This window comes from Canis lupus, chromosome 16 (genome assembly GCF_011100685.1).
Source record: "Canis lupus familiaris isolate Mischka breed German Shepherd chromosome 16, alternate assembly UU_Cfam_GSD_1.0, whole genome shotgun sequence".
NCBI classification, from domain to species: Eukaryota; Metazoa; Chordata; class Mammalia; order Carnivora; family Canidae; genus Canis; species Canis lupus.
In genome coordinates, this window is record NC_049237.1 from 18,769,209 (window position 1) to 18,780,835 (window position 11,627).

The following is an 11,627-nucleotide window of genomic DNA, read 5'->3' on the forward strand; positions in this document are numbered from 1 at the left end:
GCACAGTGTGGGCTGCACAGTCTCCATCGGGTGCGCGGCATCTCCACACTTGACTGTCCCGTCCAACACACAGCCCAGCACACACCCCTGGACACACATACATGCACACCCCAGGACACACACATGCACACCCTAGCTCACACACACACATGCACACCCTAGGACACACACACACATGCACACACGTACACAACCCAGCAGACACACACATGCACACCTCAGCACACAAACCAGCACACATACAGCCCAGCACACACACGTACACACACACATGCACACCCCAGTGCACACACCTCAGCGCACACACACCAGCACATACACACCTCCGCACACACACAGCCCAGCATACACACATGCACACCCCAACACGCACATGCCTCAGCACACACACACACACACACACACACACACCAGCACACATACATTCAGAGCCCACTGCCGCGGCTCCCCCTCACACACTAGCTGCACATCCCATAATACCTAGTTGGGCAGATATTAGCCTCTTGGCGTGTTTACTGTCCAACAGAAGCTACGTGAAATGGTTGCTGAGTCCCTGATCTTACATCTGAGGCTGCTTTCCTGACAGCATCACTGACGCTGCGCCCACTTACCGCTTTCTGTCTCCTGCAGGATTATGGCGGGTACCTGAGCACCTACATCCTCCCGGCAAAGGGTGAAAATCAGGCTCAGGTTTTCACCTGTGGCTCTGCTCTCTCTCCAATCACGGACTTCAAGCTGTACGGTAATGATCTTGACTCCAAAGGCTGGGCCCCCTGCCTCCCCCACCCCCGACCCATGTTCCCACCTGCTGCCCTTGCTCCATGCACCCCCTCCCCACAGGGGAAGCCATTGGGGCAGGGGAGGGAGGGTTTCAGGTCACATGTCTGATGAAAGCGGCCAACCACCAATGTCCGCAAGTCACATTCCTGACCCACGAGACCAGGAGCTAGACACTGGCCTGGGGTCCTCACAGGGCCAGAAGAGCCTCGGTGTGTGCGGGTAGGGGTTAAGTGAGGAAGGGTGGAGTGGCTGAGGGGGCCGCCGCTTGGCAGAAATCGGGTGGCGACCTGGCCGGCGCCTTGCCTTCCTAACGGGCAAGAGTCAGCGACCAGGGCCAGGGTATCAGGATGGCTTGCTGTAGGGACCAGATGGGCAGGCCTCCCAGGTGTGGGAACCGGGCCTCCGCCAGGCCCCACCATGGCTCTACCATCACGGTTTTGGGATTGGAGGCTCCCTACCTTCTCCTGGAGCTGGCTAGCTCTTTTTCTCTAAATGTGAATGGTTTTGTGACATTTGTGCTTTTCTGAAAATATGTGGTGAGGTGTTCCTTGTGGGCTCTGAGAACTGGCTTTCAGGTCGAGGTTATGGGGAGGCCAGGCTGTGAACCCCAGCTATGCTGCACAAAACAGACTGACTGATAGGATCAGAGGTCGAGGGCTTCTTGCTGCCAGTCTGCTAAGCCCTGCTGCAGGCCTACAAGTACCACGGCCCTGGCCACACATCCCCCCATGCCCACGTGCCCCATCTCTGCACCTGGGGCCCCGTGGGGTCCAGCAGCCCTCAGCCCGCCAGCTCCTACAGACTTTTACAGAGAGCCCTGATGCAAACTCAACTGATAGTCCTTATAGGACTATAGAACTCTCTTCATTCAAAATGTTCATAATTTAAAATTAATTTCCCCATGGGAATACATGTAGCATGGTTCAGATTTTTTAAATTCAGTGAGACTTTCTTAATCTTTTCAATCATGCTATTTCAGATTTGCCTGATTTGAATGCACATAAATGTACCAGCCTACACCTTGATTGGTCACAGAGTCCCAGACAGGGAAATCCTCCACTGTGTCTTCCCCTTAATTAAGGATGTCCCTACCATTTGCAGAAGGCTTCTGAGCTCCTTCCTTCCTGACTTCCCTGACAGGGCAGACGCCAGGTCCTCACCCAGAACCTGCACCTAGAGCCAGGGCTTTGACTAGAAGAGGGCATGCCTGGCTTTTAAAATTAAAAAAAAAAAAGGAAAAAACAAAAACAAAATCTGCTTGCTTTGTAGGATTTGTTGCCTTTCCTATATGTTGAAACAAAGCAGGGGGGAAGGGGAGATAAATCCTGTTTATTGAGGATTCAGATTTTCAGATTGTTTCACTTGATTGAGGTTTCACTGTACAGCTCAAAGCCCACCCACCAGCTCTAGCATATTTTTGTGTTACGCTGGTGCCGTCTGATGACCTGGGGAAGGACCTGCAGGTTGAGGGGTTTGTCCTGCGAGTGAGCCCCCCACCCTGTGCCAGGGGCGCCCCCTGTGGCTAGCGGCTCTGTACTGACCTATACCGGTAACCCGGCCTTCCTCTGCTTGTGTCCAGCGTCTGCGTTTTCTGAGAGGTACTTGGGCCTCCATGGACTTGACAACAGAGCATATGAGGTATGTTGGGGCGCCCCTGCTGCCCCACGGAACTGGATGACATCGGTCCTGCCCCCTGACCCAGCTCCGGGACCTACACTCCCTCCCTGGCCCCACTGCCCTCTCCCTCTCTCTCCCCCGCAACCACCAAAGTCACTTGGAGAAAACCTTCCACCAGGCTGTGAGCTGAGGGGACCAGAGCCTCTCTGGGGCCCATCTGGGTCCCCTTTCTGGCACCTAAGGGGCAAAGAGGGGAGTTAGGAACATCTTGGGATAGACAGAGGATCTGTCCCAGGGCCCACAGTCGTTGGGCATGGATGACTGCTGGTCCCCTTCCCCAAGGCTGGTTCTACTTTGGGAAAATAAGCCATTGATTGGGGGACAGAAAGTGCCCTGATGCCAACTGCCATGTCATATCAGGTGGCATCGTAGCATTGAAATGACTTGGCACAGTGTCACATGGAGTGTTTCTTCGGTGGCTGCGGGGCAGGGGCCGCTGAGGCTCTGAGACGTGCCATGTGTTTCCCTCCCATGGCAAGCCCCCAGTTGTCTTGAGGGGGACAGTCCCCCCTGGGGACTGTTGCCACTGTCCCCAGGACACCCAGCTACCTTCTCAGTCAGGGTCCAGTGCACTCACCCGCGGCAGAGAGGCCCCCTAGCTGTGTCCCCTTGTCCCCACATATGCAGATGACGAAGGTGGCCCATCGAGTGTCAGCACTAGAAGAACAGCAGTTTCTGATCATCCACGCAACCGCGGACGGTAAGGACCACCACCGTTAATGCACAGCGTCACCTTGATGGTGTGAATGGCTCTAACCAGTACTTCCCTCTTTTTTTGTTTGTTTTTTTTTTTGACAGAAAAAATCCATTTCCAGCACACAGCAGAACTCATTACACAACTAATTAAGGGGAAGGCTAACTACAGCTTACAGGTACAGTATTTGCACATCTCCCCTGCTCCACGCCTGGAGAGAGATGTCCTTTTCATGGAAAAAGAACTGATTGGTATTCAGTTCATCCCAATTCTGCAGACACACCTGTGTTCCAGTTGTAGAGGCGGGCAGGGGTGCATCAGGCCAGACGAATCTGCACAGGCTTATTTTCTCTAGTAATTGGTGGTTGTCGGGTTCTGCGTTCGAGCCATGTGCAAACCCCTTTATAACTCCACCACTAACCCCCGGCCCCCACTCCAGGCAACGAGCAAGGCCAACACGACCAGCACAACGCCACAATGAGGCTGGTGGTGTAACCTGGCGGTGAGGACGGGGGCTGTTGCTCCAGTGTTGATAAGAGCAGCACTCTGGGAGGCGTTGGGGGCTTTACAAGTGCAAGTCCTGAGCCTTCTCCACTAGTCTCCCTCTGGATAGCACCACACATTCACTAAATTCTGGCAGAATGTTCCAGAATCATCTGTGGCTGAGCAGCAGTTAGAGTGCTACTCTTCTCATGAAACCACCTCACAGCCCTGTTTTCACTGGCATCAGGAACCGACCCAGCGCCTCACGTCTGGGATCCTTGTAGCGATGCACAATGCTGCTTCTAGAAACAACCTCCATTTCCTTCCCCGGCCACAGGTTCCTTCGGGTCTAGAGACCAATGGGAGGTTTCCTTCATAGGCACACGTCCCCCCGACAGGGCCAGCCTTGGCACTGACTGCTGCCCACCTTCTGTCTCTGAGCTCCTGGCCTGTTGGAGGGTCACGTGCGGGCTGGGCCAGTCTGGGAGAGTCTCCTGCCAGGAGGCAGTTTGGCCTGAGCGTTGATGAATGGGGAAGGAAGGACTTAGCATGTCACCTTTGAGCTTGCTTCTGAAAGCCTTGACTCATGTTCGACAGTTGCCATGGTTTTGTTAGCTACGTGTTAGGCATGTCATGGGTTAAAAGGCAAACTTCCATGTGCTAATGTGGATCCCTCCCCAAGGCATAGACCAAGCTACATCAGCAAGATGTTGAGCAGTATGCATTGTAGGCCACACCGGAGACAAGGAAGGGGGCCATAGCCCAGTGCCAGGCTTGCAGGCACAGCAAATGTCTTCACAGATTCTCAGTGAATGTGGATCAGGGATCAAGTCCAGCAAAGGGCAGAGAGACTGGGGATCTAGACTGGAAAAGACATACATCCTACCTGGTGTCCTTTTGTGGGGTAGACGTTTTTCTAAGTAACAGCTCCGTCATTGATAAATAAAATAAGGGTGAACGCCATCCTCTAAAGATATAGAGGAAGACAGTCTTCAAAATACAGGAGGCAGCCTGGTATCATGGTGAGAACATGGGCTTCCGGGTCAGTTAGACTTGTCGTGAGTCCCTGCCGGCACAGGTACCTGTGTGTGGAAATGTGTGGCACCTCCAGGGGCCAGGGGGATCCGTCCTTACATGTGGTGGTCGTGTGCCACCATCCTTTAAGCCCTCCCCATGTCCTGGCCTTATTCTAAACACTTCACAGGGAGTCTATCATTGAAACCTCACAAAACTTTATGAGCTGGATTCTATTATGATGATCGTCTCCACTTGACACACCTGGAAAAACTGGGGCTCGGGGAAGCTACCTGCCCACGGTTACAGGGTGAGCCAAACGCGGGTGCAGGGTGTGGAGATAACACAGAATTCTTCCCAGGTCTTTGGGGATCCTGATCCCTGGAGCCCGGGGCAGGAGCCTCCATGGTCCTCGAGTGCGTGTCCATCCATGCTGCCAGTCCAAACCAGCAGATCCAGGCTGTATACAGTCTGTCGAACAAAGTGTTCTCTAACTTACTGAACCCAGAGAAGAAGGTGCTGACGCCTGCATCGCCGTGGTTTAGAAAATTCACTTTGTAGGCTACCCCAGAGCCGTGTGCAGGGCCCTGGCCGTGCTGGGTTCATGTCTTATGAGCATCCCCGGGGCCCACGGGGGACCCCACCCGTGAGTAAACTTTCCCTGCCTTCCCCACAGATCTACCCAGACGAAAGCCATTACTTTAACAGTGCCTCCCTCCACCAGCACCTGTACCGATCCATCATCAACTTCTTCGTGGAATGCTTCCGGATTCAGGACAAACTCCCCATGGCCACAGCAAAAGAAGAAGAGGAGGAGGACTGAGCACCACGGGGCTCCTCCTGGAACAGTGTGTAGCCGGGACCCCGCCTCCCCGGCCCACAGGGGCTGGCTGGGGCGGGGGCAAGAAGTGTGACTTCCATAGCATGTGTGTCTCGCGTCCCAAAGGCGGCTTTGCTTCGGAAAACAGCTCCTTCCCGGGCCGAGACGCGTCATCGCTCACGGGAGGCTCCCATGCGCCCGGAGCCACTGCAGCATCACCCTCTTCTGGTCCCAGAGTGACTGGTGCATCCCACGGCCCCTCCCCAAGGAACAGAGCAAAGGATGGACGGCAGTGAAGAAATTGGCCCTCAAACCCAAGCTATCGTGCAGTAGCATTAAGACCCACCCTCACTAGTGTGCGTGCCCACATCAGCAGCATCCGTCCTGTCCGATATAACCACACCATGGAAACAACTATAGCACAATTATTTTAACACTACTTGGTCATAGATCAGCTTGCTCCTTTCTGTAATTAGGAGACTCAGCATTTCAAGGGGCTGTACAAAGTATTACTGTAGCTATGCTAATGGTTAACCTTATGGAATTAATTCGTATTTTTCTATGGTTTTTATCTGACACTGTCTCTGGTCACGGGGTTGTTTCACTGTGCTTGCCTTCTTTCTTGCTTTCTTGCTTTCTCCTTCTTCTTTTCTGTTTCTTTTTGGCTTTGTGTTCTTTGGTCAGTGTGTAGGCTTTGCACTTGTTTGGATAAAGAAACGGATCAGAAGGAACTAACTGCTCTCTCCTCAAGATTGTCTTGAGACTTTGTGGAGAAATTTCAAAAAAACTGAAGGGAAAAAATCATCTAATAGCATTCACTAAAAAAAAAAAAAAAAAAAAAAAAAAGAAAGGAAAAACAAGAAAATGCATAAATAAAACGTCTTTCCCACAAAGCTGCATTAGGATTTGGCTTATATTCACAAGATTTACCTATGTCCTGGAGCCCATCCACTCCCCACTTGATAAGTTGTTGAGGCTTTTCAGATGGCGTTTGGTTAAAGAAATGTAAAAACACAAGGAGTTGACTCCATCCCTGAGTCTGTAGCGTGATCAGGGGACAGGCGTCCTGTCGTCCCGGGACACAGGTGCATGCGGTTGCCTGGCACCCTGGGGATGGTGAAGTGGCCTCAGCACCTCCTGCGCGCAGCCTCTGGCCCAATGAACAGCCACCCCTGGTGTGTATTTCATTTTGTTGTACATAAAGACAGGACTGGCGCTGCCGTCCACCAGCCCCCACCATGCCGCCTGCATGCCGACCCCCTGTGGCTGACCCGCACTCTCCACAAGTGCTAGTCTGAGACACATCCATCACTGCTGTTTCCTTTGGAGCTTGTTGACAACCTGAACGTCAGTACTGATGTCTCCAGCTTCCGGTCCTGCTGGGGGGTCCTTGACATCCTGTCAGCAAAGAAGATTTGTCCGTGTCGCTTTTTGGTGTTTGGGGGTTTGGGTTTCATCTCCATGAGTTCTGGATGTCAGCTGCAGCTGGTGTGATTGGAAGGTCTCCAGTGCAGGATTTCTCCAGGCGAGACATCGCCATTTCTGGAAAGGACCAACGCATGAGCCACGGGAGCAACTCTGAATGCTACGCAATCATGCTTTCGCTGTTTCGATGGGCTTGACCGAATGCAAAGCCAACTAGGTCTGACGGGGGAAGCCTGCTCCAGCCACGGGACCTGGCAGGGTGGAAGTGAGAATGTGGCATGGTAGCGTTTGTTCATCCATGGAATAAAACATTATTTTACCACTCGGATAGCTCTTTTCTTGCTTACCCTCCACCACCCCTCCTTAGAAAGTGTGCAGAGCTTTGCTAAGGTACCTACTGAGCCCTCACCAAGACAGATGCACATCCCCCAGAGCCTGATGTGCAGCAAACACAAGCCGTATCCAGGGCTGGGGCATCGATGGTAAGAAAGGTGGGACCCATGAAGTATATCAAAGTCCCAAATCAATCAGAGAAAGTGGGTTTGGGCTGAGTCTTTTGGGTTTTAGGGCAAAGACACAGAGATATCCCATAACAGTAATGGTAACGTTGGCGCTCTGTTGAGTCTGAACCATTGCCCCCCTGGAAAACTTGAGAAAAATGTCCAGGTGTGGGGATTGTTCTGCGGCATCTACTAGGATCTGGGCTGCCACCATGCCAGAGGTGTGGGGAGCAGGCTTTCTCCACACAAGCCTGAAAACACACCCATCTCCCTTCTGCCTCACCTGTAATGGAAACCTCTAATGGGCAGTCCCAGAATGATGATTTCGTGGAAGGCTGATTGCCTTCGGGAAGCTGCTGTGAAAATCCCAGTGTCACACAGAAGCTAGACGGGCATTCCAGAGACTCCGCCAGCCCCCTCTGTTAGCACATCATGGGAGCTCCTAGGATAATCACCGGGGAGCCAGGGAAGCCTGGTGGGAGACGGATGTGCAGACGGAATGTCCAGGACATATATAAACGCTGAGCTCGGACCCACCAGCCACAGTTGCCAGCCGGGAAGCCAGGCCACAGTCCGCAGCTGTCAGCCCCAAACGGCCAGACTTGGTCAGTAACTGGCAGCTGCCCTGGCTCTCCCCACCTGCCACTTAGGAGCAGCAGGAGAGCCACGCACATTCCCCGGACCCACCCACCCCATAGGGACCTGCTTCCAGTTGGCCCTCCGTGTCCCTGGGGCTCATCCCCCCTCCCCTCCCCGGGCTCCAGCCACCCCTGGACCAGCGGCCCCCACTTGCTTTCCCCCAGGTGGTGGTGCCTTACTCTGCTTGGGCTGCCATCACAGAACACCACAGACTGGATACTTCTGCATCAGAAATGTAGTTCTCACGGCTCTGGAGGCTGGGAGTCCGAGATGGAGGCGCTGGCCCCTGGATTCCCAGCCAGGGCTGTCCTCCTGGCTCACGGACAGCTGCCCTCTCTGGCAGGGGCAGGGGTGTGGGAGGGCACTCTCTCTTCCTATGGGGGCACTAACCCCTGCATGGGTTCCCCATCCTAATGACCTCATCTAAACCTACCTCCCAACTAACCTACCTCGTAAACCACCACATTGGGAGTGAGATTTGGGGAGCACACCCTCAGTCCCTGGCGGGTGGTCCTGTTTCCTTTCTTGCTGGCAGAAAGTAGGTATTGGAGAGGAGTTGCCCAGGGGTGGTGGGGCCCCTGGGATCAGGAGGATGGAAGGAGGAGAAGGTGGGGAGACAGCGGGGGGTGGGGGGGGAGATGAGGGAGGAGGGAGGGAGGAGGTGGGAGGAGGGAGGGAGGGAGGGCAGGGGCCTCCCAGAGGGTCCAGATGGGCCCTTCTGCAAACCACAAGCCGCACAACTGCCATTCGCCATCAGCATCTCATCAGATGGGGGGACCTAAAGCCGAGGAGACAGGGAGCCACCCCCAAACCCAGGGGCAGGCAGTGCTGCCCTGTGTGCCTCTTCCCGTGCTGGGTTTTCTGCAGGGATCAGCTCTGAGGGCCAGGCCTCCAGGCCTCTAGGAGGCTCTGGGGCGTCTGCCTCACCAGCTTAGGAGTCCCAAGCCTCCGGCCAATATGGAGCCAGACTCAGGGGAAATGGGTGTGGATGTTTAGGCTACAGACAAATGGCCAGTCCACAGATGCTCCCAACTCCTGTGCACTTCACTGAAGTTTCAGGGAAACTGAAATGCAAGCACGAAGTGGCTGCTCCCCCAGCTCCGCCCTGGGAGGCTGCGGTAAACACCCTGCCTCCACGTCCCCCCCGCACCCCGTTCCCTGAGGTCCAGGCAGACACTGCCCATGAGGTGGCTCCCACGTGCCAGTGTGAGCGCCCTCACTGTCAGGGCCCAGAGACCTGTAACCGGCACTGCGAAGTGTGTGTCAGGGCGGGTCATCCAAGACAACCAAGCCTTTGCACGGGTCAGCTGCAGAGGAGTGCGTGGCCGCTCACCTCAGACAGCAAGGACCACAGTCATAACAGTGACCATTTACCGACAGCTTGCCGTGTTCCGGGCCCCATTTCACGTGGATTCACACGCCGTCTTCACACAACTAACACATTAATCCACAACATCCTATGATGTTCCATTCTTACCTACATTTTGCAGAGCGGGAAAGAAAAGGAGCAGAGAGGTGGAGACAGCAGCACAGCATGAGGGAAGGGCAGGTGTGCCACCACTGAGCTCCCCTCCCCGCGTCCTAGGCCAGGGGTCGTCTGGGTCTGGGCACACGTGACCTGTGACCTGTAGTGACTCCCGTGCATTTGAATGATAGGTTTGTTTTGAGTCTTGGTCTTACCGCCTGGTTTGTTTTGGGGGAAAGAGAACAGGGGAGGTCCTCTGCCCAGGTGCCTAGAGGGAAAGCGACTGAGAGGCTCTAACTCTGAAAGGAGCTCAAGTGGCAGCCGACGGGGCCCCCCATCTCCTGAGAGAGAGGCAGGTGAGGAGCTCGGGAGCTGGGGAGGCCCGGTAACTCCTCCATGGGGCCTGGGACCACCCTGGCAGCCCCGCCTCTACAGCCTGCGTTCTGCAGACCAACACGGCCAGACCCAGGGCCACGAAGGGCCCCGGAGGGGAGGCTCCGGCCTGGATGTCTGCACAGGCAACACACACAAGCGGGGAGGGCGCTGGAGCCGCCCGGTCCACGGGAGCTCGGGTCCCAGCGCCCGGGTCGGGCTGCCTCCCACACACCCTGGGCGGGTGTTCTCAGAAGGCAAACGTACTGAATTAAGAGGGCAATGGGCAAAGCCCGTGACACAAATCACTTTCATCCAGGAGACCCCAGGGGAACTTGGTCAGGGAGATTTCACTGCCAGTATTCCTTACAGGTGGGAGCACATTTTTAAAATAAAAATATAGATGAAGCAAATCCGTTGACTAAGAAAGAAACAGACCCAATAATGTCTCCCAATTTTGCTTTGAACACAAGAAGACTGTTGGAGTTTAATGGTTCAGGTTATATTAAAAGATGTATGGTTTCTAGGGGTGCCTGGTGGCTCAGTTGGCTAAGCGTCTGCCTTTGGCTTAGGTCATGATTCTGGGGTCCTGGGATCAAGTCCCCACGTTGGGCTCCCCACTCAGCAGGGAGCCTGCTTCTCCCTCTCCCTCTGCTACTCCCCCTGCTTGTGCACTCTTTCTCTGTCAAATAAATAAATAAAATCTCATTTTTTTAAAAAAAGAGAGAGAGACGTGTGTGGTTTCTAAATAACCATTTTTACAGAAATCTTAACTATTGTGGAAAAGTCAGAATGCTGATTTGCTGAATAAGCTGTTCATGTGCTCAAAGAAGGAAGAGAGCCCGTCGAACAGAATATAGATGACCGTATTGGAGGTGTGTGGTCAGCCGAGTCTCCACAAGACAACTGTTAGAAGTGCCGCTCTGCGGTGTCTGCTGATGCCCGTGGTGTAAACACTTCTGCAACATCAGAGGGTCAACTTGACATCCCTGAAAGCGGAGTTGGGCAGTGATGTGAGACAGTCCTCCTCGCAACACCTTCTGTTAGGACCAGTGGGCTTCTCTGGCCATGGAGGGCAGAGGCTTCTGGCCAGAAGCCTCAGGTGCAGCCCCGAAAGCAGATCACCAGCCGTGGTGAAGCTCTGTGCAGGCTGCCGCAGGAACATCGAGGGGCTTCTGCAGGTTCCTGGCAGGCCTCAACAGATTGCCAGGTGGTGCAAGGGGCCTGTGGCCTCCACTATCCCCTGAGCCCTAGGCAACATCTCCCACGTCCATCAGGGGTTCGCACATGAAGCTCAAGGTCTTTATGACCCTAATGACAAGCACAAGTGTGGGCTCAACGTCACATAATCGAGCCCAAGCAAGAGGCCAGTGTGAATCTGACTGGTCATGACAAGCAGACGCAGCAGAAACTTGCAGTTTTCCTGCCCGGGCCTGTGGCCCCAGCTCTGGGTCTGCAGCGCATCCCCCCACCGAGCCCCCCATGACACCAGCAAGTCATGATGCTTGTTTTACCTACAAATTGCTTTCCACATCATCTTGTTCCTCTGGCCAGACCTTGTGCACCAAAACCAGGGTTTTCCGTAGTTCTCACAGAGCAAAGGGAAGAGCAGAGGCTCGCCTGCTTCGTCCCATGTTACGTCAGTGCCTCACCAAGCCACGCCCCAGACACAAGGGGACTGCTGACAAGTAGCCAGAAATGTGACAGCTAATTGCTACATTTGGTGATTTACTCATTTTCCTTAATACAGGAAATTTC

General features: G+C 54.3%; 1 protein-coding gene across 4 annotated transcripts in view; it reads left to right on the top strand.

Moving 5' to 3' along the window:
* The window catches only part of DPP6 (dipeptidyl peptidase like 6), an 825,076-nt gene extending 817,855 nt beyond the window's left edge, over window positions 1-7,221 (top strand). For 3 of the 4 annotated variants that reach the window (XM_038559795.1, XM_038559792.1, XM_038559794.1), the window contains exons 22-26: window positions 631-742; window positions 2,360-2,418; window positions 3,085-3,157; window positions 3,256-3,329; window positions 5,325-7,221. In XM_038559795.1, coding sequence (XP_038415723.1) covers window positions 631-742; window positions 2,360-2,418; window positions 3,085-3,157; window positions 3,256-3,329; window positions 5,325-5,471 — 465 coding nt within the window. In that variant the 3' untranslated portion in view covers window positions 5,472-7,221. The remainder of the gene's footprint in view (window positions 1-630; window positions 743-2,359; window positions 2,419-3,084; window positions 3,158-3,255; window positions 3,330-5,324) is intronic. The other variant, XM_038559793.1, reaches the window with a different exon arrangement.
* The last annotated feature ends 4,406 nt before the right edge of the window (window positions 7,222-11,627 follow it).